This window comes from Coffea arabica, chromosome 10e (assembly GCF_036785885.1).
Source record: "Coffea arabica cultivar ET-39 chromosome 10e, Coffea Arabica ET-39 HiFi, whole genome shotgun sequence".
NCBI classification, from domain to species: Eukaryota; Viridiplantae; Streptophyta; class Magnoliopsida; order Gentianales; family Rubiaceae; genus Coffea; species Coffea arabica.
This window is the reverse complement of record NC_092328.1, coordinates 6,627,678-6,648,635: the sequence shown is the minus strand read 5'-3', so window position 1 is coordinate 6,648,635 and position 20,958 is coordinate 6,627,678. Positions and strand designations below refer to the sequence as shown.

Below are 20,958 nucleotides of genomic sequence, written 5' to 3'. Positions count from 1 at the left end.
TCACGTATCTATTTCTTTATTGCTTTTCTTTCCAGATAAAATTATTCAAGATGTAATTTACGCTTTTAGGCAGGTACTGCCACCAATACATAAAATAAGACAAAAACGGGTTAGCAGTAGCCACATAGCTGCTCAACCAGCTCAAGCCTTGAGGTAGCCATTGTTGATCATCCATTCCAAACTCCAGTGTTCTTTCGCGTTCTTGAGAGTCCAATAAGCCCACCCAAATGTTGCTTTCTCAAATGCATGCAATTGGGCTCTCGCAAATGCTTGGTAATCCTGTCTTGTTGCACCCTTGACATCCCATTCAGCTACCCATTCACCTAAAAGTCAAACAAGTAAAAATTGAAAATATCAATTCAGTTGTAATTTTTATCCTGCAATTTTGGTAAATTCTTTTAGGTATAATAATGTTTGGTATATCTAAAGAGAATACACCAGCAGATTTGCACATGAGAGACGCGCATTTACTTCTGATCTGATAGTGTATAGTGTATACACTGTCAGTCAGTAGAAAAGATTAATATATTCTTTTAAGCAAATTTCACGGTGCTAAAAATTATTACTAGTAGTTGCTTACGTACCCACAAAGATTTTAGGTCCATTTGGTGATGTGATACTGGCCAATTCAGCAGTCCGATTGGTTTTGACATAATCGATGTGTTGTTGAACAGTCATATTAGTGAAGATGGTAGAGAAGAGATTGTAGTAATGGACGTCAATAACTGGTTTGGTGAGCACGCTGGCGAGGGCAAACAACTCAGAGTGATCAGCAGGGCCAAGTCGGTTGGACAGAATTACATAAGCAGTGGATGAGTGCTTCCGGACAGCATCATAAGCATCCCTATAGTAGCGGGTGAGGGTGTCCAAAGCAACACCCGGTGCAAGAGGCTCATTCAGCAGTTCAACTGCTAACAGGCTTGGGTTCTTTGCATACCTATACAAGATTGTGTTGAGAAAAAAAATGAGGGACAACACCAGCAACATAAATTTATGAAAAAATTGGCAAAATTATTTAGGTCGGGGTTTGCCTGGCCGCTAGGAAGTCGATGACGGCTACTGTTTGTTGAATGCTTTCATCAGTCAGCCCCCATTCTAGAGACCCATCTCTGGTGGCACTGTGTTCCATACCATTCTGTGAACCCGGTGCAGCATGTAGGTCAATTATAACCTTAAGGCCATATTTCCTGCAAGTAACGTTCCTCCCAAATCACTCTAGATAAATATAGGTTTTTAAATGCCAAAAACTTCTCTTGAAGTTCTTCATTCTTAGAAAGCACATTATAATCTTATTATGTGAAGAAATACAGTAAATGTGCATGATGTTTTCGTTTCTCTAGATCCTAAAGAATTGAGTTTGTCTTCAATTATGCCATGTAGAAGAACGAAACAAAGAAAAAGAAAGTATACGCACTGAGCCCACAAGAAGGCGTTGTCTAAGGCCTGCAAGGATCCACCAACAAAAGGCTTAGGGGGGTTGGGGTCACCGGCTATCCACCACCCAACTGGGATTCTCACAGCATTCAATCCATTCTCTGCTATGAATTTGAAGTCATTCTCCACGATATATGTATTCCAGTGTTCCTGTAACACATGAAATTTGTGAATGTGTCTGGGTGATAAAGAAAGCGAGACGTGGATTTTTATCGTATTAATTTTAAACAATGAAATTAAATGTAATATGATAACAAATTAATGAGAAGCTGGGAAAATCTGAAAACTCTTGAATTTTGATGGGATTTTCCAAACTTACCTTCATCACTTGTGGTGCTGTGAGTGGACCATATCCGTTGGTCACTTGGTATTCACCCTGGTATCCTCCCACAGTTGTGATCAAGAAAACTGAGGGATCATCGTCTTCCCATGTAGTATTGAATCGATCCCAATCAGCAGTAACAACCCCCTCTGATTTTACCTACAAATTTTATAAGATTGAATTAGCAATGCTGATTCTTGTTCATGCATGATCATGCAAAAAAGTTCCACAAACGCAGGATTGCTTTATTGGTGTTTAAGTCTAACCAAACTCAAGTAATTTCTTTTTATTTTATGTCAAACTAAAGAGCAATTAACAGGTTAAATGCAATGGCGAGCTAATTTCTTTTAACCAAATGAATCGAAAATCAATGAGTTAGGTCCTCAAGAAAAAGAAAACATTGAGTTAATGGTGTATATATGTGTCCAGCAAGAGTAACATATTTAAAAAAAAATAATAATAATCCTTCAAAGTCCAAAACACTAAAATGGTAAAAAAAAAAAAATAATAATAATAATCCTTTCACTCTCATGCACATCTTAGTTTCCAAGAAAATGATGACGAGAGCTATGAATAACCAAAAGACTTGCTGCTTCAATTGTGATTTAATTAGAAGAATAGCCTTGACTGCTATGGCCAGGTTAGGAAAGTGATAATTGCAAGCAACAAACAAAAATGCATGCTTCTATGAAGTTCTTGTACTACTTAAAATGCATAATTCAACAACAAAAAAGGGGGAGGCAAAAGAAGGATTGTAAATAATGTAAACTAGCTATGGATCTATGATTGACCTATTCTCTTGATAGAAAAAGAAAATTTCCAACACAAACCTGCCAGAAAAATCCATTTAGTCCTTTAATTCGGACACGGTTTAAATCATCAGCTTTTCTGATAATCTCGAACGTCTCCCGAATAGTTGGATCTTTTGCCACGGTTATTAGTGATTGAAATTGCTTGCCGTCCAAGCCAAGTGCCACGAATTGAGTGTTGGCAGCCCGAAAACTATAATTGCTCGAATCGACTCTCCACAACTTTTCACAGTGTCCAGGAAAAAACGCCACGTTGAATGTCAGCATATATTGCCAAAAAATTGTTTATCAAATTATGAAGCTCATTAGAAGGTACCGGTGCATGGTTACGTACTTTAAATGTTTCCCATTCAGCAGCAGATGTTTTCTTGGCAACGATTTTGGCACTTCCGCCTATTTTAAATGTTTCCGCCGAAAGATATTTTCCAGACTTTGCTGACTTGAATTGGATCCCGGTTCCATCCTAAGAATCATTTAGGACAAGGAAAATTCAGCTCGCATGAACAACTCCTAGGTATGTGGAGAGCATGATCAATCGACATAGACAAAAGGTAGGCAAAAATAATAACTAACAACTTCATATGTATATACCAAGAGATCTTTGTTATGAATGCCGTCGAAAAGGGATGGTTTGATCCAGCCTTCTGTGACCAGCCAACCTCCAAGATTTACAGCTTTAACTGGAAACTCAGCTGGGGGGACCCTTCCATTTGAAATTGAAAAGAAGCAAGAAAGAAGGATGAAGAAACATTTTATGGTAGCCATTAATTTGAACTTTCTTGACTTATAGTTTAATTTTACTTTGCAAGCTAAAGCCCAATGTGTTGGGTTCTCCAATCAAAATGCACATCTATATATAGCACTCCTCGTCCCGAACAGGGGACGGGATTTGATGATCAGATGGCTCTCACTCACGCTCCAGAAACTTTTGACTGCCGATAAGGATTTGTTCACAACCATTCATGACTTATTTGAAATTTACGTGAGGGAACTTATCCAATTAATTCTTGTTTGATTCATGACAGCTCATCCTAATAAATCTCAGCCGAAAATGCTGCCGCACCTCTATCTCCCTAGCTCTTTCTTTCCTTCTTTTGTCGGACGCGGCGAGAAGCCAGTAGCTAGTTTAGCTAGTTTTAGAAGGTTCCTGGGTCAAGGCTCCACAGAGGTGCGATCAAACTAGTCTGCTGGTAGCCAACCTGTAAGCAAGTCTAAGGTAGGAGCTGGAGCAGGCGCAAAAGCTATGGCAGTGCTGCTTCTCCTGCCGATACTTCGCTGCTTTCATAGGATTGACCCAAAATCATCCAATCCGTATATGAAGCATCCAATAAATTTCTCGCATTGGTCTTTAATTATTTGGACTGATGTCTTATTGGAACAGAATGGTATCAAGGTGTTAAATTTATATGAGCCTTTCTTCTTCTTCTTCCTTTTTTTTATAGAAAAGTTGTGTGGTGGATCGTAATATCTTTAGTGCATTGAGAACAAACAGCACTCTATCGTGATTTTTCCCAATTAAGTTCTTTGTATAATAAGCAAAAGAAACTAAAGAAGCCGTTTAAATTGGGGAATAGCAATGAGTTTAAACAAAAAATCCATAAAAGGTTTGGTAATTTTATAGTAATGAATTTTGGTAATAAAAGAATAAATGGATAAGTGAATCCTGCTATTTAAATCCATCAAAAAAGATTTATGAAACCCATTAATTAATTCTAATTGACCTTAAACAAACCTTTTGTATTGGTATGATTAAAATTGAATTTTATCCCCTTTTTTTAAAACCCACCTACCAAACACCTCCTAATGGAATGTTGTTTCCTTTGTCTCGATGGCAATTAAAGTCTGGTCAACAATTGAATACCCTCATAAACTAGGTGTGTATAAAATAATAATCTATTATATAAACTAGGCAAAATACCAAGTCCTTTCTTCACTTCTTATTTTAGAATTCAGACAGGCCAACGTTACTAAGCAAAGTTGGAAAAACAAATCCAATTGATAATGGAAATTCCAGGTCAAAGGTAAATTAAATAACTTTGAAGGGTTACAATTCTTCACATGTATTCAACAATACTCCCAAAGAAATGTCTACATAATTCTTTCTTGCTTCCTTTGAGTGGAAATTCAAGATGTATGCTTTGGCAAATAGAGCCCAATAAATAAAGGAGAAATTGGTAAGAGCTTAAAGCTTGATGTAACCATTTTTTATCATCCACTCCAAACTCCAGTGGTTAACAACATTTTTAAGAGTCCAATATGCCCATCCAAATGTTGCTCTCCCATACACTTCCAATTGTGCTGCTGCAAACCTTTGGTAATCTTCTTTAGTGGCGCCGCTAACTTCCCATTCAGCCACCCATTCACCTGAAAAAAGCAAGTCAAAAGTAGAAATACCAATTCAGCTCCCAATTTGAAATTTGGTGAATTCTTGGAGCAATATATTGTTGTTAGTGGCATACCAACAAAAACGAGAGGTCCATTTGCTGATGTGATTCTGGCCAATTGAGCTGTCCTATTGGTTTGTATAATATCAATGTTCTGTTGAACAGTCAAATTGCTGTATACATCGGAAAAAAGATTGTAGTAATGGACATCAATAACAGATCTTGTGAGCCCGCTGGCGAGAGGAATCAGCTCCGTGCTATCAGCGGGGCCTAATCGGTTGGACAGTATTACATAAGCAGTGGAGGAGTGCCTGCGGACTGCATCATAACCAGCCTTATAGTACTTGGAAAGGGTGTCCAAAGAAACCCCGGGTGAAAGAGGCTCATTCAGTAGCTCAACTGCTAATAGACTTGGGCTCTTTGCATATCTAGAAATTTTTGTGTGGAAAAAGGGAAAAAACCAAAAAACAACATATTTAATAACATAGCAAAAATTAAGGGGGGACAAAAAAAAAAAAAGGGGGATCTTGGGTTATTGAGGTAGTGATTTACCTAGCAGTTAGGAAGTCTATGACGGCCACTGTCTGGTTAATGCTGTCTTCGGTCAATCCCCATTCTTGAGAACCATCTCTGGTGCCACTGTGTTCCCAAGGATTTTGAGAGCCCGGTGCGGCATGTAGATCAATTATGACCTTAAGGCCGTATTTCCTGCAAGCAAACAAGTCTCGCTTAATTCTTACCTAGGGGAATAGTCGTACTTGTATTGAGTGGCTATAGCCTCATAGTCATAGATTTTGGACTATAGACAGTTGTTTTATCTAAATTCTTCGAATTTCGTTAAGATCTTCTGCATATAATCCCTTACACTTTAATAATTTCTAGTGTCATGTTACGTTTGGGCTAATGATGCTGCAATGACACCAACTTCAGTTCGAAAGCATACTGTTTGTAAAATGATAATTTTACCCTTTCAAAATAAAATAGAACGTCCGAATAGCGAAGGGCATAAATGTTTACATACCGAGCCCAGAAGAAGGCGTTGTCTAAGGCGCGCAAGGCTCCAGCCACAAAAGGCTTAGGGGGATTGGGGCCACTGGCAATCCACCACCCAACTGGAATTCTCACAGCATTCAATCCATTCCCTGCTACGAATTTGAAGTCATCCTCCACTATAAATGTCCTCCAGTGTTCCTATTATGATAAACATGAATAAACAGCCAAAAGCACAAATTTATTGGTTCGTCGTCTCAGTAAAAAAAAAAAAAAAGCAATAAGAAATTAACTGGAAATTTATTTGATGTTACAAAATTTACCCCCATGACTAGTGGTGCCTTGACTGGGCCATAGCCGTTGGTTACTTGAAATTCACCCTGGTATCCTCCAGCAGATGTAATCAAGAAAACTGAGGGATCATCGTCTGCCCATGTGCCATTTCCTTGAAAATCAGCAGTAACAAGTTCCTCTGTCTTTACCTACAAATTTAACAGGATTCAATTAGCATAGAACATGACCCCAGAAAAAAAAAAGTGTGAAATAACATACTAAGAAAAGTCGTTTTTCACGCCTAAGTAATTAATAGTTTATGACCGTGCAAAAACGGCGCACCCACAAGCACAGGCGTTTTTACTGAAAGATTAAGTCTAATCAAACTAAAGTAGATTAAGAGGTGGCATGGGATGTTTATGAGTTTAAACAATCTTTTGAGCTCTTTTTGACCAAGTAAATGGCATATTATCAACGAGGTAGTGATCCATTAATGTATCCAGCACCAGCACGCCACTTCAAAAAATCCTACAAAGTCTAAAGCACTAGCCGCTATTCTAGAGGCATGTTATTTTTTTTTTTTCCCGAAGGAATAGAGGCATGTTTTCACATGCAAACCCCCTTATTATATCGATGTCGGACTACGGGAAAGTTATCAGGGAAGTTGCTACTAGATGTTAACTAACACCCACAAACCTCAGATATCTCTCCTGCGTCTTTTTTCTTTTTATCAGAAATTTTAAGAATTAGTAGTTAAACCTAATCCCAAATTAACCTCAAAAGCCACGGTGGTAACTCCTGAGGCTAACTTGGGGATTTATCTACCCAACCCCCAAACCCCCTTATTATGAGGTCACTACATTTGATTTCTTCAACATTCATACGAGTGCGTAGTGCATTTATTTGGTTCAATGGTTGTTCAGTTTCTATCGATTTATCAATTAGTTCAGTTGAGTATCCCTCCTTTAAAATAAAAGTAGGTGTAGAGTGTAGATGTTGCCGTTGGACAAAAATAAAATAAAAACTGACGCGTGACTCTTAGAACAACTAACATTTTTCTGGTGACGAACGGAATATTGAAGAGATTTCAATTTTATGTCGTGCTTGGAAAAAGATATTCACGGAACCACTGAACCACATGCTGATACGCCATTACAGCAAGCAAGGAAAGTTATGCAGCATATGTTGTACATATTTTATCTCTTTTCTTTCATGTTATGGGATGACAAATAACTGAATTCCTCTTGTACTGCAAACACGAATGATTCTTTTTTTTTTTCAAAAAAGCAAACACAAGATATAAACAGATTCCTAATTTATGGACAGCTCGACACAAGTTAAAAATATGGTTGGTTGAGAGTCTTGGTTAATCGTCTGATCACTAGGGACTCATTCTTATTCTTGGATAAAGCCTTGGATAAAGCTTATATTCTTATTCTACATTACCCTTTCCACTCGTGCACGTCTTAATCTCCAAGGACATGCTAATGACAAAATACAGGCTATGGATAACCTAGAATTGGAGCTTTGTCCATAATTTAATAGAATGCTTCTGCGATATAATAGAATATTAAACGGCGAATAGTAGCTGTCATAAGTCTACAATTGACCTCTTGTATTGATTGAAAAAGATAAGAGATTCCAGCACAGACCTGCAAGAAAAATCCATTTGATGCTCGAATCCGGACACGGTTTACATCATCCGATTTTCTGACGATCTGAAATGTCTCCCATATTCCTGGTGTACTTGCAACGGCTACGATATTAATTCCATTGCCGGCCTTGTCTAATCCCACGAATTGTTTGTTAAAAACCCGGAAATTAAATGTGGTCTCGTTAATCCTCCACAACTATCCAAAAAGCCAATTTATGTACAATCAGAAGATACACCACCACATTAGATAAATGTTTTTTATCAAATAATGAAGCTAATATGCAAGTAAATGGTTACATACTTTGAACGTTTCCCATCCAGAAGCAGATGTTCTGTTTGCAACTACGATTGTCCCTCCACCTGTTTCTGCTGCGAGATACTTTCCAACCGCTACTGACTTGAACTGTAACCCGGTTCCATCCTAGAAAAGAACCATCAAAAGTTCGTAAGAGCAATAGTAATGTCAGGAAATCGACATGATAAATGATCATCTAGAGAAACTAACAATTAGGAGGAAGAAAAAAAAGGCCGCTCAAATGGGCATTAACGACTGAAAATGCTGATGGAATGGAAGAACACATAAAACCGTGTGCCTGTGTGAGTTTGAATACCTACCAAAAAATCGTTGTTGGGAATGCCGTCGAAAAGGGATGGTTTGATCCAGCCTTCTGTGACTAGCCAACCTCCGAGATTAACAGCTTTAACTCGAAAGTCAGCTCCAGCTGGGGGAACCCTCCCATGAGAAACTGATATGAAGAAACAAAAGAGGAGGAAGAAGGTGACTATTTGGCTATATTGTAAGGCGGCCATTTCAGCTTTCTTGACTAGTAATGGTATGCCCTAATCTGTTGTGTTCTCAAATCAAATTATGCACTTATATAGTTATGTGTACGCCTCGCCCTTGTTGGCGTAGTGCAAGAAGATTAGATGGCACTTACGGTCAAAGCTCTAGAAACTTTGACCACCGCTGAGGATTGTCCGGCGGGGTGTATAGTCAACCTTTATGAATTTGGAATATGATCAACCTCCAAAGAGTTGACATTTTCTTAATCGCAGGCATTGAGGATAGTCTATCCTAAATTTACCGGCCAATTATGTTCCTAAATTAAGGGTTACTTCCATTTTGCACATTTCAATTTTACCGGGATTTTATTTTAGTTCCTACATTCCAAAATTGAACGCTTGACTCCCTATATTATAAAACCCGTTCCACTTAAAGAAAATCATTGGCGAAAGTTGGACGTATTTTATATGTAAGTAGGACAAATTTTATACTTTAAGAATTAAAGTAAAATAAATTTTAGATTTTAAGGGCCAAAACTGTTCATATTTTATATTTAAGAACTAAAATATCCCATTTTAAAGTTCAGGAACCAAAATAAAAATTTGGGTATAGTTGAAGGATAATTAACCCTAATTACGTAAAGAAACTAAGAGAGTGTTATGCAGTTGTGGATAGACTACTTAGTTCGATTTTTTAAATTGTGACAATTGCTAGGATTTAGGTGTCTAAACTAATTTAGATCAAATAATTTATTCGCAAGCTTGTTTAGTTAAATCTTGAGCTGAGGTCGAGCAGCTTGAATAGATTAAATGTTGTGCATATATGCATGATGCTTGAAAGCTGTCAAACTAAACCAAGCTTTACACACACACACACACACATGTTGTATTCCTTATTCAGAAAAATACAAATTTTCAATTTAAGTCACTCAAAATCGATTCACTTGATTAAGCAAATTGGAGTTCAACTGAGCTCAAATTGGAGGTCCCATAATGATTTCTCCCATTGAGAAGCTGAGTAAGCCAAGCTTGTGAAATTCAATCTCAACTTTTAGAGCTGGACAAGTTCAAGCAAGCCAAAATATTATCAAGCTCAGATTTTAACTTGACTTTTAAAAACTCGATAAGCTCGAATCAGATTCCAAAATATGTACTCTTTGAGTTGAACTCATTTCGACTCTACTTAATTACACTTCTAATAGATCCTTGCATTCTTATTAGTCCATCAAAAAAGTTTTCACAGCCGCAAAATGGTATAGCCATTGTATTCCGTCGACTTTCAAGGTCAATTGCTTTTGGTCCAGATAAATTTAAGGGCAGTAATTAGGTCCATTTTTCAAATAGGTCCATAATCTACGGGATGTGATATTAGAGTTGTCCACTACAGAATTAATGTACTTACCCCTTCTCTCATAGTACTCTCTGCTAATACAACTAAGGAAAGTTACGTCTTCCTGTACCTCACTTTTCTAAGGTATTTGATACCCGTATATACACACGCATGTTGTATACCTTATTCAAAAAAGTACAAATTTTTATTTTACGTCACTCAAATCTGATTCAGCGAATGAGAGTTCAATTGAGCTTGAATTGGAGGTTTGATAATGACTGACCCACTGTCAAGCTCAAGTATGCTAAACTTGTGAAATTCAATCTCGACTTTCGGAGTTGGACAAGCTCGAGTAAGCCAACATATTATCAAGCTCGAATTCCAACTTGACTTTCTCGACAAGCTCGAATCAAGTTTGAAAAAATGCACTCCTTGAGCTGAACTCATTTCGATTAAACTCCTAATAGATCCTTGCATTCTTATCAGCCTATCATAAAAGTTTTCAGAGCCACAAAATAGTGTAGCTAGATTTTACTCCCTCCCTTTTTTTATAATTGACGTTTAAGAAATTTGTACTAGTGTACTTTTATCTGTCATTTTATTATTCCCATACAGTATTAATTATTTTTTCATAATTTTACCCTTTTATCTCTCTTTTCCAATACAGAGTTCTTAATTACTACTCTAGTTTGGTGGGAGTTAGTTTGCATTACTTTTGGTCTAGTAAAACAGCACCATTTAGTACTCTAGTAAGAGAAAATATGGGTGAATTGGACAATTAATGAGGGTATAAAAGGAAAGTAGTGTACAGATTTAAGCAATGAAAAACTTTTCTTAGTTGGTGTGCAAAACTTTAAACGTCAGTTATAAAAAAAGGGAGAGAGTATTTCGTTGATATTCAAGGCCAATTGCTTGTGGTCCAAATAAATTTAAGGGCAGTCATTTAAAAGAAAATTTTATTTTCAAATAGGTCCATAATTTGCGGGACGTGATATTAGAGTAGTCCCATAATTAATGTACTTTCCCCTGCGTCTCACGGCACCTCCTTTCTACTTCTTCTATATATCTGTTAGTTCACTAATAGCTTTAAGGCGTGATCTCACTTTTCTAACGGTATTTAATAACTTCAAAGTATAACAAAGCCTTAATAAAACTCTCTCAAACGAGTATATGAAAAGTATTTATTAATAACATAGTGAATGGGATTTTATAGACTCTCTTCAGACACTAATGAGGAGAAACGCGACATGTCTCTTTTGATAAGAGTCACAAATCTGATAAACTGCTCTTTTATGAAGAGATACAATGACAGAAGCAGAGATCTTCAAATTTGAAACTTTTCACTTACATTAAAAAAGAAAAAAATGAACTAATAGATTTTAAGTAACTATCTTATTAAGTTAAATAAAATGTATAGTGATAAAATCTCCAAATGCATAAATCAGTGACAAACTACTAACAACATTTACTGCACTCTTAGTTAAACATTCTAGTTCCCCTTTCACGAAGTATGGTATCTTTATTGGTTTTAGTATGAGTTGAGATTCAAATGCTAGTCATAACAAGAAGCTTGCAACTGGGAGTTCATTGTGCATTCACCATTAATAGTATAAGTTTAGATAATAGTAAATGAATTGATGATCAAAGCCCTGAAGGAAGCAATTTTTGAAGATTGAATCAGAAAACAGAAGCATTAATTAGAGAGTGAAAAATTAATCAACATCAATAGTTTCTGTCCCTGGTGCATGCAGAAACATAACTTCAAGAGATTGCCATCTATGATCTATCTCTCCTTTTACTTTAATTGTTTACCGGCAAATGAAATTGATGTCTTAAAGATAAATTGGGGGAATGAATCACGGAAAAAGAGTAGTTCTCAACAGTTCTCTCGCACTTCATATCAATCTAAATACCATCCTATTTAGACATCCGACTTTTAGGGCAAATGTTTCATTAAATACATTGCAGCCAAATCTAGGGAGAAAAGTAACAGCCAAATTAGCCCACCCAAGCACTTAAAATAACATGATCCCACTCTCACATCTCATTTGCTAAGGATATTTCTGAGATGCAACGTTTTCAAAATTGGATTGGATCGGTTCATGGCTTTAGTTTGGTTCTGTATTTAATTCAGGTTGTCAAATGAATTGATCAAACCCGATCAAGAACCAATGACATCGATCAAATCAGGTAAAAAATTGGGTTTTCACTAAATATTTCTTTTTTGTAATTAAAATATTATATAAAATTGGTTTTTCACAAAATAAAAAAATGGTTTTCGAATCGGTTTTTCACTAAGTAATTTAATACTAAAATAATTAAAATATTGTAGAGTGTGATGATGTTAGTACGTATTGTAGTTATTCTGCTTTTAAGAAGAGATATTGCAAGTTTGACGTAATGCAATGCAAGTACTTTTCTGTCAAAAAATAAAAAATAAAAAAGCACTTAAAAATGAGTCAAAAGTCGCCATTGCCTCTGTAATCCAATTATTTTTTGAGCTCACGTGTGACTTCAATTCCAGGTTTTGAAAACGTATTGGATTGGACAGTTCAGTCAAGTATCTCAGCCACCTCGATGGCGTTTTAAGAAATAAAATAGACAACAACCTTCAATAGTATTCAAATCCTGATATAAACGCAATTGACCCAATTAACAAATTAAGGGTTTTTACTTTGTTTTCTTTTTTCGTTTTGGCCTTAATACATGTATTCATCTGAACGCATATCGAGTTATATGTGCTTCCTCTTTTTCTTTTTATTTCTTCTCTTTTTTTTTTTTTAAAAAAAAAGAAAAATTAAACTTCTTCCACCCTGTGATTATATATAGAGATGTTAATCACAAGTTGACAACCAATTATATCAACTTTAAATTGGTTTAAATGAGTATCTAATTAAACCAATTTAATTGATGAGTAGTAGGTTGGCTCGTCTCACCTATTTATACTCATGTAAAATTAATTATACATTTAAACTCAATTTTTAGTGGTGTTAAGCAGATAAATTTGAATTTTTTACTAATCTAATAACAATACATATTATTTTTTTGTTAAACAACATGCAAAAAAATAAAATAAAAATAAATAAAATTTCAAGTGAGTCATAAATGGATAATTGGGTATACATATGCCCATTTCTAAACTAAGTATAAATTGGTTGACCTAATTATATTATTATCCAATTATGACTGTTCAAATCTATCTAAATTCATTCATTTTGACACCTCTAATTATCTATGATGGACGTTAATGCCTCTCACCTTCGTAGTACTTCCTCAGAATTTTGAAATGCTTGCAAATCTGTTGCAGTAGGAGCTCCAAGAGAGCTTAGTCAATAAACACTGCATTGGGTTTTAGAAGTGATCTCGCCGTGCAAGGCCTACTTAAATATTTGTGATACAAACTCCATCGGTAGACAAAACCGTAGTTCAACTAGTCATTGGATCTAGACGAACGATAACAAAGTTTGTAGTGTAAAAAAGCTCAAACTCAATTAATTTTAGGAGTTATGAACGTATTTATATAATTTCAACCCGTGAATAACCCCCGTATTAAAAACCTAAAGTTAAAGATAAAAAACGCTACAATTCAAATATATTCTTTGAATTAATAAGCCGATTTGAACACTCAAGACTCGTTCTAAAGTATTCAAGGAGACGCTTTTAAGAAACCAAGAGAAAAACTCCTAGAAATTTCGATTGATTATTTTTAGAGTAAATGTTGACCCTTATGTAGGGTTTACAAGATGCAAAAACCTAATTAAACTAGGAAGAACTAAAGAAAAGTCGCGGACTTATGTTTTCCTTGAGCTGGCCGACACTTAAAGTCATAATGTCATTAGGAAACAAGCAAATAACAATTTTTCCGAACAACTAAAGACTTCAACAAATGACTAATTACTAAACTAACGGCCTACAAATATACTTATATTGCTGGCCAAATTTGACTTATAAAATAACCAACTAAAACAATCACTAAAATAAATGCAAACAAACGACTCCAAATAGCAACCTTTGATCCGCATCTTAATCTTCTTGAACTAGGAACGGCAGAATCATCACCAATAATCTTTAATGTCTTGATTTAAAGCTTCACTTGAAAAACAAGGAACATTGAAACCCTAGGAATAAAGATCTCATTTGGATGCTCATATCATTAATGTCTTGATTTAAAGCTTCACTTGAAAAACAAGGAACATTGAAACCCTAGGAATAAAGATCTCATTTGGATGCTCATACCATTTTTGTCCTATCTTCCTAAAGTTGATTGACTATTAGGTGTTTGGAAAAGTAAAATATACAAAGAAAATAAAAAAGATAATGCATGTGAAGGAAGTTTTTATCAGACCCAAATCTATAATTCTAAGAACTCTTTTCTCCAAAGAATAAATTTTCAAGTAAACCAAACATAGAACAGAAATTATATTTCCATTTTTAAGCAAAAGAAAAAAAAAAGATTACTAACTAAAATCTGAGTGCTGCCCCTTTGCAATATTAAGGCCAAGGATCGTCAAGAATTCGCCATCTAAAGTAATCACGTATTGCTCCACGAAGCAGTTTGGGTTTTGGTAAACTTGAGGCCAGTTTGGAACTTGAGTTTTTTGGGAGTTTGTCTAAAATTTTACTGTAGTGCACTGTAGAAGTTTTTGAAAAATTTTTGTAGAAGTTTTTGTAAGGTGAAAAACTTTTTTATAGAAGTTTTTGTAATGTGAAATTTTTTTTTCCTTTTCCTTTTTTAAATTCTTTTCTCTTTTTCTTTCTTTTTTCTTTCTTTCCTTTTTCTTTTCTTTCCTTTCTTCTTCTTCTTCCTTCCCCCTCCCCCTTCCCTGTTACCTCTACCTCCTACCTCCAGTACCTCTGCCAGCACCATTTCTCTTTTTTTTTTTTTTTTTCTTTTCTCCTTTCTCCTTTCCCCCTTCCCTCTCCCTTCTCCGCCACCCCTTTCCTCCCCTCTCCCCCGCCACCCCCTCTCACTCCCTTTCCCGTTCCTCCCCTCTCTGCCCACCACCCCCCTTGGGCCGCCACCCCTCTATGCCAACCATCCCTTTCCTCCCCTCTCCCCCACCACCACCTCTGCCTCTTGCCCCTCTGCCCCTTGCCCCTCTCTCCCCGCCACCCCCTCTGCCCCTTCCCTCTCTGCCCTTTCCCCCTCCCCTGTTCCCTTTCCCGCTTCTCACCTTTCCTCTGCCCCTTTCTTTTTTTCACATTGTCCCTATCCTTCTCCTCCCGTCTCCTCTCTTTGCTCTTGCCAGCAGATGAAGCAGCGAAATGAATTTTTTGTTTTTGGGCAATTTTCCTTCTCCCCTCTTCTCCCGCCACCCTCACCTTCCCTCGTGCGATCTGGTCTAGCGACCAGATCTGCCAGAGGGGAAGAGGAAGGGTGGTGGGGGAGAAATGGGGGAGACACAGAGAGAACAAGAAAAGACAGAGGGGAGGATGGCAGGGGAGGAAGAGGGGGAGAGGGAAAAAAAGGCAAAAAAAAAAAAAATCGGTACCGGAAGAGATGATCGGCGCTGGAATCGGTGGCGGAGGTGGTGGCCGGCGACGAAGGTGGTGGTGGGTTGGGGTAGGGGAGGAAGAAGAAGAAGAGAAGGGGAAGGCAATTATTATTATTTTTTTTTTGTGTTTTGGATATTTTAAATGTGTAGGTAAAAAATTTTGAGAAATTTTTTGGAATTCCTGTAGCAAAAGTTGTTAAAAAACTAGTAGGTAAAAAACTTATCCAAAAACCTGGCTTCCAAACAGTACTTTCGAGGATGATAGCCCCCCCGTAATCAGTCAATTTGCCCCTCTTACATTGAGTAATTGCAAATTTGCAATTGAATTCAACCACAAATAATGTGTGTTTTTTTTTTCTTTAACAAATTAATTCAAGTTGATTATGGGTCATACTCCACTAGGCTCAACAACTGAACCTGATTACTTGTGCAGTGTCTACCAAACGAGGTAAAAAGCCACAAGACCAAGTAAATTTGGAGGATTGGCCCATAGTATATACCCAATGGAAGCCCGACATATTTGGGCTAATGATGCATTGGGAGTGAATGGAAATGGAAGTTGCTGGACCCAAAGGAGAGCCCGAATAAATAATGCAGAGAAAGAAGCACCTGGTAAATTCTCGTGTCTAACAGAAGAAGTCAGCAACATGATGATCGAAGCTTCTCCTCCATAATTCTTCACAGCTCAAGAAATTTCAAGAATTGCCTTCACCTTGGCTATAAATAAAGTAGGAGGCCTGACCAAATCAAGTAAGGCAAAAGAATCCTCAAAGCAAGAGAAGCCCTCAATCGAAATCTTGTACAAACCAGCTCTTAGTACCCGGAACAGTACAATTTTTCTGGGAAATAGAAAGATGTCAGTATTTCCGCTGCAATCAATGCTGTTGAATACCTTCTCGTCCGAGTCTTCATGCTGCTCAATGGACTGGAAGGAAACCCCAGAAGCCCACGTTTTCAAGTTTGATCTTCCGGGACTGACAAAAGAAGACGTGAAAGTCCAAATTCACGACAACCAGGTTCTCCATTTAAGTGCTGACAGGAAAGATGAGGATAATCAGGAAACTGGTGAGTCTGATGATCGAAAGCGTGGTGGTGGTGGGGGTGGTGAGTATAAGTGGCACTGCAAAGAGCGGATTTGTGGTGGGAGTTTCCAGAGGGAGTTTCGGTTGCCTGAAGATGCATTGGTTGATCAGATCAAGGCTTCAATGAGTGATGGGGTGTTGGTTGTTACCGTGCCTAAAGATCATCATTTGAAGAAGAAAAAGTTGAAGCACGGAGCAGTTGAAATTTCAGGTGTGGATGGCCGAAATGATGCTTTTTCTCCTAAAGGATTTGTAAGGTTTGTTTGCTGCAAAGCTTAGTGGGAAAATGGGCATTTGCCCAAAAGCATAAGATTCTTGGGATCTGGTGATTCTCATCTGCATGTATATATAGTATGTATTCAGGATTTGCTTTTCTATTTGATGCGTAAAATGTTTAACGTCTTTTTATTCGGTTGTATAGTTTAGGTGGATGATTCTGTTCGTAAGTAATTGCTTGAAGAAACCCATAGAAGAAGAAAAAAAAAGAGTTACCAATGTTTGTGCGATCTTGTTTGCATTTACGAACGGAGAAGAACGAATTTGATTTGGGAATTGTATAATTTTGCTTTATGCTTCTGCTTGATTCTTCGTATTATCACCTACAATTCAATATATATAAATTTCTTTTTAATATAACGGATGTTATTTTTGTCCTATTGAAGCTATCTAGAGTCCGTAAACTCTCCCTTGTCACCCAAAAAAAAAAAAAAAGGAATAGTCGAAAGGCTTTAAGGCAGGAGCTCGAAGCAATCCGCTTAAACAACTGCGGTAGTTTTGTGGTTGCTTATCGAAATCCCAATTATCAAGGACACTTGTATTTACTTGTTTTAACAGGAGAAAAAACAATCCGTGGATTCGTTGCTACTCTTTATCGACAATAAAAATGAAAATTATGAGCTTGCAGAAACAAGGACAGCCAAAAGATCCTCTTTCCCCCAAGAAGGAATAACAGATTCAACTGCAAAATACAGAATTGTGATATAGGAGAATCATGCGGATGAATTATGCGATGTGAAGCTAATTAGCAGCTCTGAGCATGACTGCAACGCCAGATCCGGGCCGTGAACGTTCTCGTTTCAGCCTCGCTACCCATAATGGCATGATTTCAAAGTATCGATTTGCTAATGCTTTAGGATTCTTGATGAAGTATCCCATATCGGTGGTGGGAAAAGCAAAGGAAAAGGTTTAAGTACTTAGGTCCAATAATTACTTGGTAATTTGGATTAACTATTTTGGATAAGTGGATTTTGGCCAAACAGTTACTTGAATCAGTCCTTAGATCCAGATTGTGATAGTTGTATTTAGGGGTGCAAACGAGCCGAGCCGAGTCGAACATTGAACTTATCGAGTCAGGCTCGATTACTGTACACTCGAGCTCGAACTCGAGCTCGAGCTCGACGAGCTCGAAAAAATTGAGCTCGAGCTCGACTCGACTAAGTAAGAAGCTGGCTCGAGTTCGACTCGATAAGACTCGATTTGCTTGACTCGACAAGAGCTCGAAATGGCTCGAATTCAGCTCGAAAATTTCTATCACTAAACATAACCAGCTTTATTTAACCTGGCTTCAATAGCATGTTTTAAGCTATTCAATGCCTTGCAAACTTGAATTTAACAATTCCAAACATGAATTAAAAGTAACAACAATTCTTCATTGTCCAATAATACATCCATGAAATCAGAAACAAATGTCCACAACTCCACATACATAATTGTTTCACAATTTTTCAATTCAAATGTCCAACACCTCAAACAAACTAAAAAACAAGGAACAAATAGTTTGAAATCACTCTAGATTAAGTCCTCCAGCAACCAATAGCCTCGAGTCTTGGATTCTTTCGCCCACAGCCGTGCACTAGGTATCAATAGAAACAAAAACAAGTCATTTGACTTCAAGCAAAATAGTCTAACATAGCTAACTCAAGATAATCAATTCCAATTTGAAGCAAAATGGACAAACATAATCAACTCAAGATAACCGATGTCATTTTTACATAATCAATTCCAATTTTTTTTCAATACCAACCCAGTTAGTAAAGGTCTAGCCATCTCAAACAAACGAGAAAATTGATACGTGACATTATCAACAAAATTAGTTTAATTTTCCAAGTGAAGCAAACTATGAAATAGATCCACAACAAATGATTCATCTACTAAGAGAAGAATGAGAACGGTCGTAACAAGAAAACCTCCTAACCAAAATACTCTCAATTGATACTTAGAACAACTTTTTTAATGCCTGTGCTTTGTCTAGGACCACAGAATGACACTAAGCATTTCAAGAGGGTATGGTATAAATCTGATTAAAAGTGGATAGTAGGACAATAATGCGGCTCCTGAAGTTTTTTTTTTTTGAAGGAGAAAGTTCAGGTCCAGAACCTAATTTCCTCACAAAGACATTGATTTAGCATCCTTGGCATGCCACAGCTAAGTGAATTGGTGTTTGAATCAGGGAAAATGATTCATACGTCTGGACATGGCCCAACATTAAACATTGTTTTGTCCCTTTTGCTCTGGCTTTGTATAGAGACAAGTAAGGCCTAAAAGCCGTGAGCTAAGCTTTGATAGTGGTTGGCAGGTACCCACTTGATAAAAATTACCCCAGAATGAGAAAATAAAAAGTGAACAATCAAAAACTACAAACCAAAAGTATTTCAATCAAACAGAAGGTATATTCCATGAAAATGTATGTAAGAAGCTAAAAAAAGAAACCCAACATTCTTACCAATCTTCAAGAAACCGTCCTAATAATAATAACATATCCAAATTTAAAAAAAAAAAGAAAATAAGGAGAAAAAAGTACATTGAGAAAAACGCTTGCTCCAATCAATAATCAGTACAACTTAATTCACCGAATACCTGAGAAGAGACAAATTTTTTTTTCCGCTAATTGATTGAAATTGGGGGACGAAAATGGGAAGGAAGAGGCGATCTAATTCTAACGAGAGCTCCGTCGCCATTAACAGGAAAGAGGAAATTAATAGTAATAATTTTACATCTAAACATTCTCAACAGGAAAGAGATGAAGAAGTCGATCTGGCTTCAATGATAGGAAACAATCACTTATTCTACCACCAAGCATATTATACAGCAACAAAAACATAAAATAAGGGAAGAAGAGTGATGGATAACCTGTTCGCGAGGCCCTCCACCAACGGAGCTGATGAAATGTCTACCGTAGCTGCTTCTAACGTCGGCCAACAAACTGGGACTGAAGTACTGAAGGACTCGGAGAGAAAGGGCTCTTCAATTGAAGGGCGGGGCAGTGGTGGTGGCAGAAGTGGCTGACTGGTGAGTGGTGAAGACGGTGGTAGGCTGGTAGCGGCGGCTAGGGTTTGCTTTTGATTTGGGGAAAGAAGAATGCCGACAGCGGAACAGCCGAGTGGGAAGAAGAAGAGGTGTGTTTGTGTCCACAGTCCAATGTCCGCTGTCTTGGTCCTTCAGTCCTTGGAGAAATTGTATCTAGTTACTAGTTTAGTAATTAGTTAAATAAGTAAGGATATTTATGTAATTTCCTGCGGCTCGCGAGTGGCTCGCGAGCTCACGAGCCTTCATACGGATGGCTCGAGCTCGACTCGTATTATAAACGAGCCGCTCGAGCTCGATATTGACCGAGCTCGAGTCGAACATTGACCGAGCTGCTCGCGAGCAGCTCGATTCGTTTGCACCCCTAGTTGTATTAGAGCGAATCCCCTAGGTTAGTGGGGAGAGGAAAGGAAAAGGTCTAAATAATACTTAAAGTTCATTTGATAAAATTGAAATCTAGATATTTGAATTTATTGAGTTGTTGAATTGTTAAATATTAAATCTAATATATTTGAATGCATATCACATTCAATGATAAGTGAATAGCTAATCAATTAATTTTAGGAACATGTTTTTAGCCTATGAAATTTAGTGCCATTTAATTAATTAAAATATTTAATTTTTAGTTATCAAACGATTTGAATATATTAAATTCTAAATCCATTAAATTTAAACAATGAATTAAATTATCAAATAGGGCCTTAAATCCAATTGTTACTTTGTAATTTCGATTAATCATTTTGGGTCAATGAATTTTGATACAAAAGTTACATAAACCAACCCTTGGACCCAAGTTGTGACAACTTGAGGGATCGAGCATCGCGGGTCTGAAAAAAATTCTCCATAAGTACATGGCACATGATCGCTAAACTATATTAAAGCCCAATCCCGTGGCACCAAAGTATATAACTAGTCTTTATTTGGCCAGTTCATCAGTATTTGACTGGTCTAGTGCTACAAACGAGTTAAATCGAGTCGAATTTTAGCCTAATCGAACTGAATCTTGACTTAATTTTATTGAACCTGAACATGAGCTCGAGTTTAACGGGTTGATAATTTAAAGAACTCGAGCTCGAGCTCGAAAAAATAAAATAATAAT

At 37.0% G+C, this 20,958-nt stretch overlaps 3 protein-coding genes and 1 long non-coding RNA gene across 4 annotated transcripts; 1 reads left to right on the top strand and 3 right to left on the bottom strand.

Annotated features, from left to right (window-relative positions):
• Positions 1-66: 66 nt before the first annotated feature.
• On the bottom strand, positions 67-3,330 carry LOC113711175 (probable glucan 1,3-beta-glucosidase A). Its single transcript, XM_027234357.2, has 8 exons — positions 3,157-3,330; positions 2,900-3,028; positions 2,587-2,787; positions 1,754-1,915; positions 1,415-1,584; positions 1,032-1,187; positions 585-937; positions 67-323 (listed from the first exon to the last, which is right to left on the bottom strand). The coding sequence occupies exons 1-8, from the start codon at positions 3,328-3,330 to the stop codon at positions 142-144; spliced, it is 1,527 nt and encodes a 508-aa protein (XP_027090158.1). The 3' UTR covers positions 67-141.
• Positions 3,331-4,560: 1,230 nt separating this feature from the next.
• Positions 4,561-8,892, bottom strand: LOC113711976 (probable glucan 1,3-beta-glucosidase A). The gene is made up of 8 exons (XM_027235238.2): positions 8,482-8,892; positions 8,168-8,287; positions 7,865-8,062; positions 6,263-6,421; positions 5,971-6,140; positions 5,502-5,657; positions 5,025-5,377; positions 4,561-4,929 (listed from the first exon to the last, which is right to left on the bottom strand). Exons 1-8 carry the CDS (start codon positions 8,674-8,676, stop codon positions 4,748-4,750), a joined length of 1,533 nt encoding a protein of 510 aa, XP_027091039.1. The 5' UTR covers positions 8,677-8,892; the 3' UTR covers positions 4,561-4,747.
• A 6,630-nt stretch (positions 8,893-15,522) lies between these two features.
• LOC113710976 (18.1 kDa class I heat shock protein-like) lies at positions 15,523-17,116 on the top strand. Its single transcript, XM_027234086.2, has one exon. It carries the CDS (start codon positions 16,329-16,331, stop codon positions 16,833-16,835), a length of 507 nt encoding a protein of 168 aa, XP_027089887.1. The 5' UTR covers positions 15,523-16,328; the 3' UTR covers positions 16,836-17,116.
• A 1,030-nt stretch (positions 17,117-18,146) lies between these two features.
• LOC113711675 (uncharacterized) lies at positions 18,147-20,088 on the bottom strand. Its single transcript, XR_003453132.2, has 2 exons — positions 19,686-20,088; positions 18,147-18,408 (listed from the first exon to the last, which is right to left on the bottom strand). It is a non-coding gene; the product is annotated as an uncharacterized lncRNA (long non-coding RNA).
• Between the last annotated feature and the right edge of the window lie 870 nt (positions 20,089-20,958).

Excerpts from the sequence above, each read along its gene's own strand:
- LOC113711175 (XM_027234357.2), bottom strand. The coding sequence starts at position 3,330 with ATGGCTACCATAAAATGTTTCTTCATCCTTCTTTCTTGCTTCTTTTCA. Across the intron at positions 3,029-3,156 it reads TTCATAACAAAGATCTCTTG|GATGGAACCGGGATCCAATT; the intron begins GTATATACATAT and ends AATGATTCTTAG. Across the intron at positions 2,788-2,899 it reads CTGAATGGGAAACATTTAAA|TTGTGGAGAGTCGATTCGAG; the intron begins GTACGTAACCAT and ends CACTGTGAAAAG.
- LOC113711976 (XM_027235238.2), bottom strand. The coding sequence starts at position 8,676 with ATGGCCGCCTTACAATATAGCCAAATAGTCACCTTCTTCCTCCTCTTT. Across the intron at positions 8,063-8,167 it reads CTGGATGGGAAACGTTCAAA|TTGTGGAGGATTAACGAGAC; the intron begins GTATGTAACCAT and ends CTTTTTGGATAG. Across the intron at positions 5,658-5,970 it reads AACGCCTTCTTCTGGGCTCG|GAAATACGGCCTTAAGGTCA; the intron begins GTATGTAAACAT and ends GTTTGCTTGCAG.
- LOC113710976 (XM_027234086.2), top strand. The coding sequence starts at position 16,329 with ATGTCAGTATTTCCGCTGCAATCAATGCTGTTGAATACCTTCTCGTCC.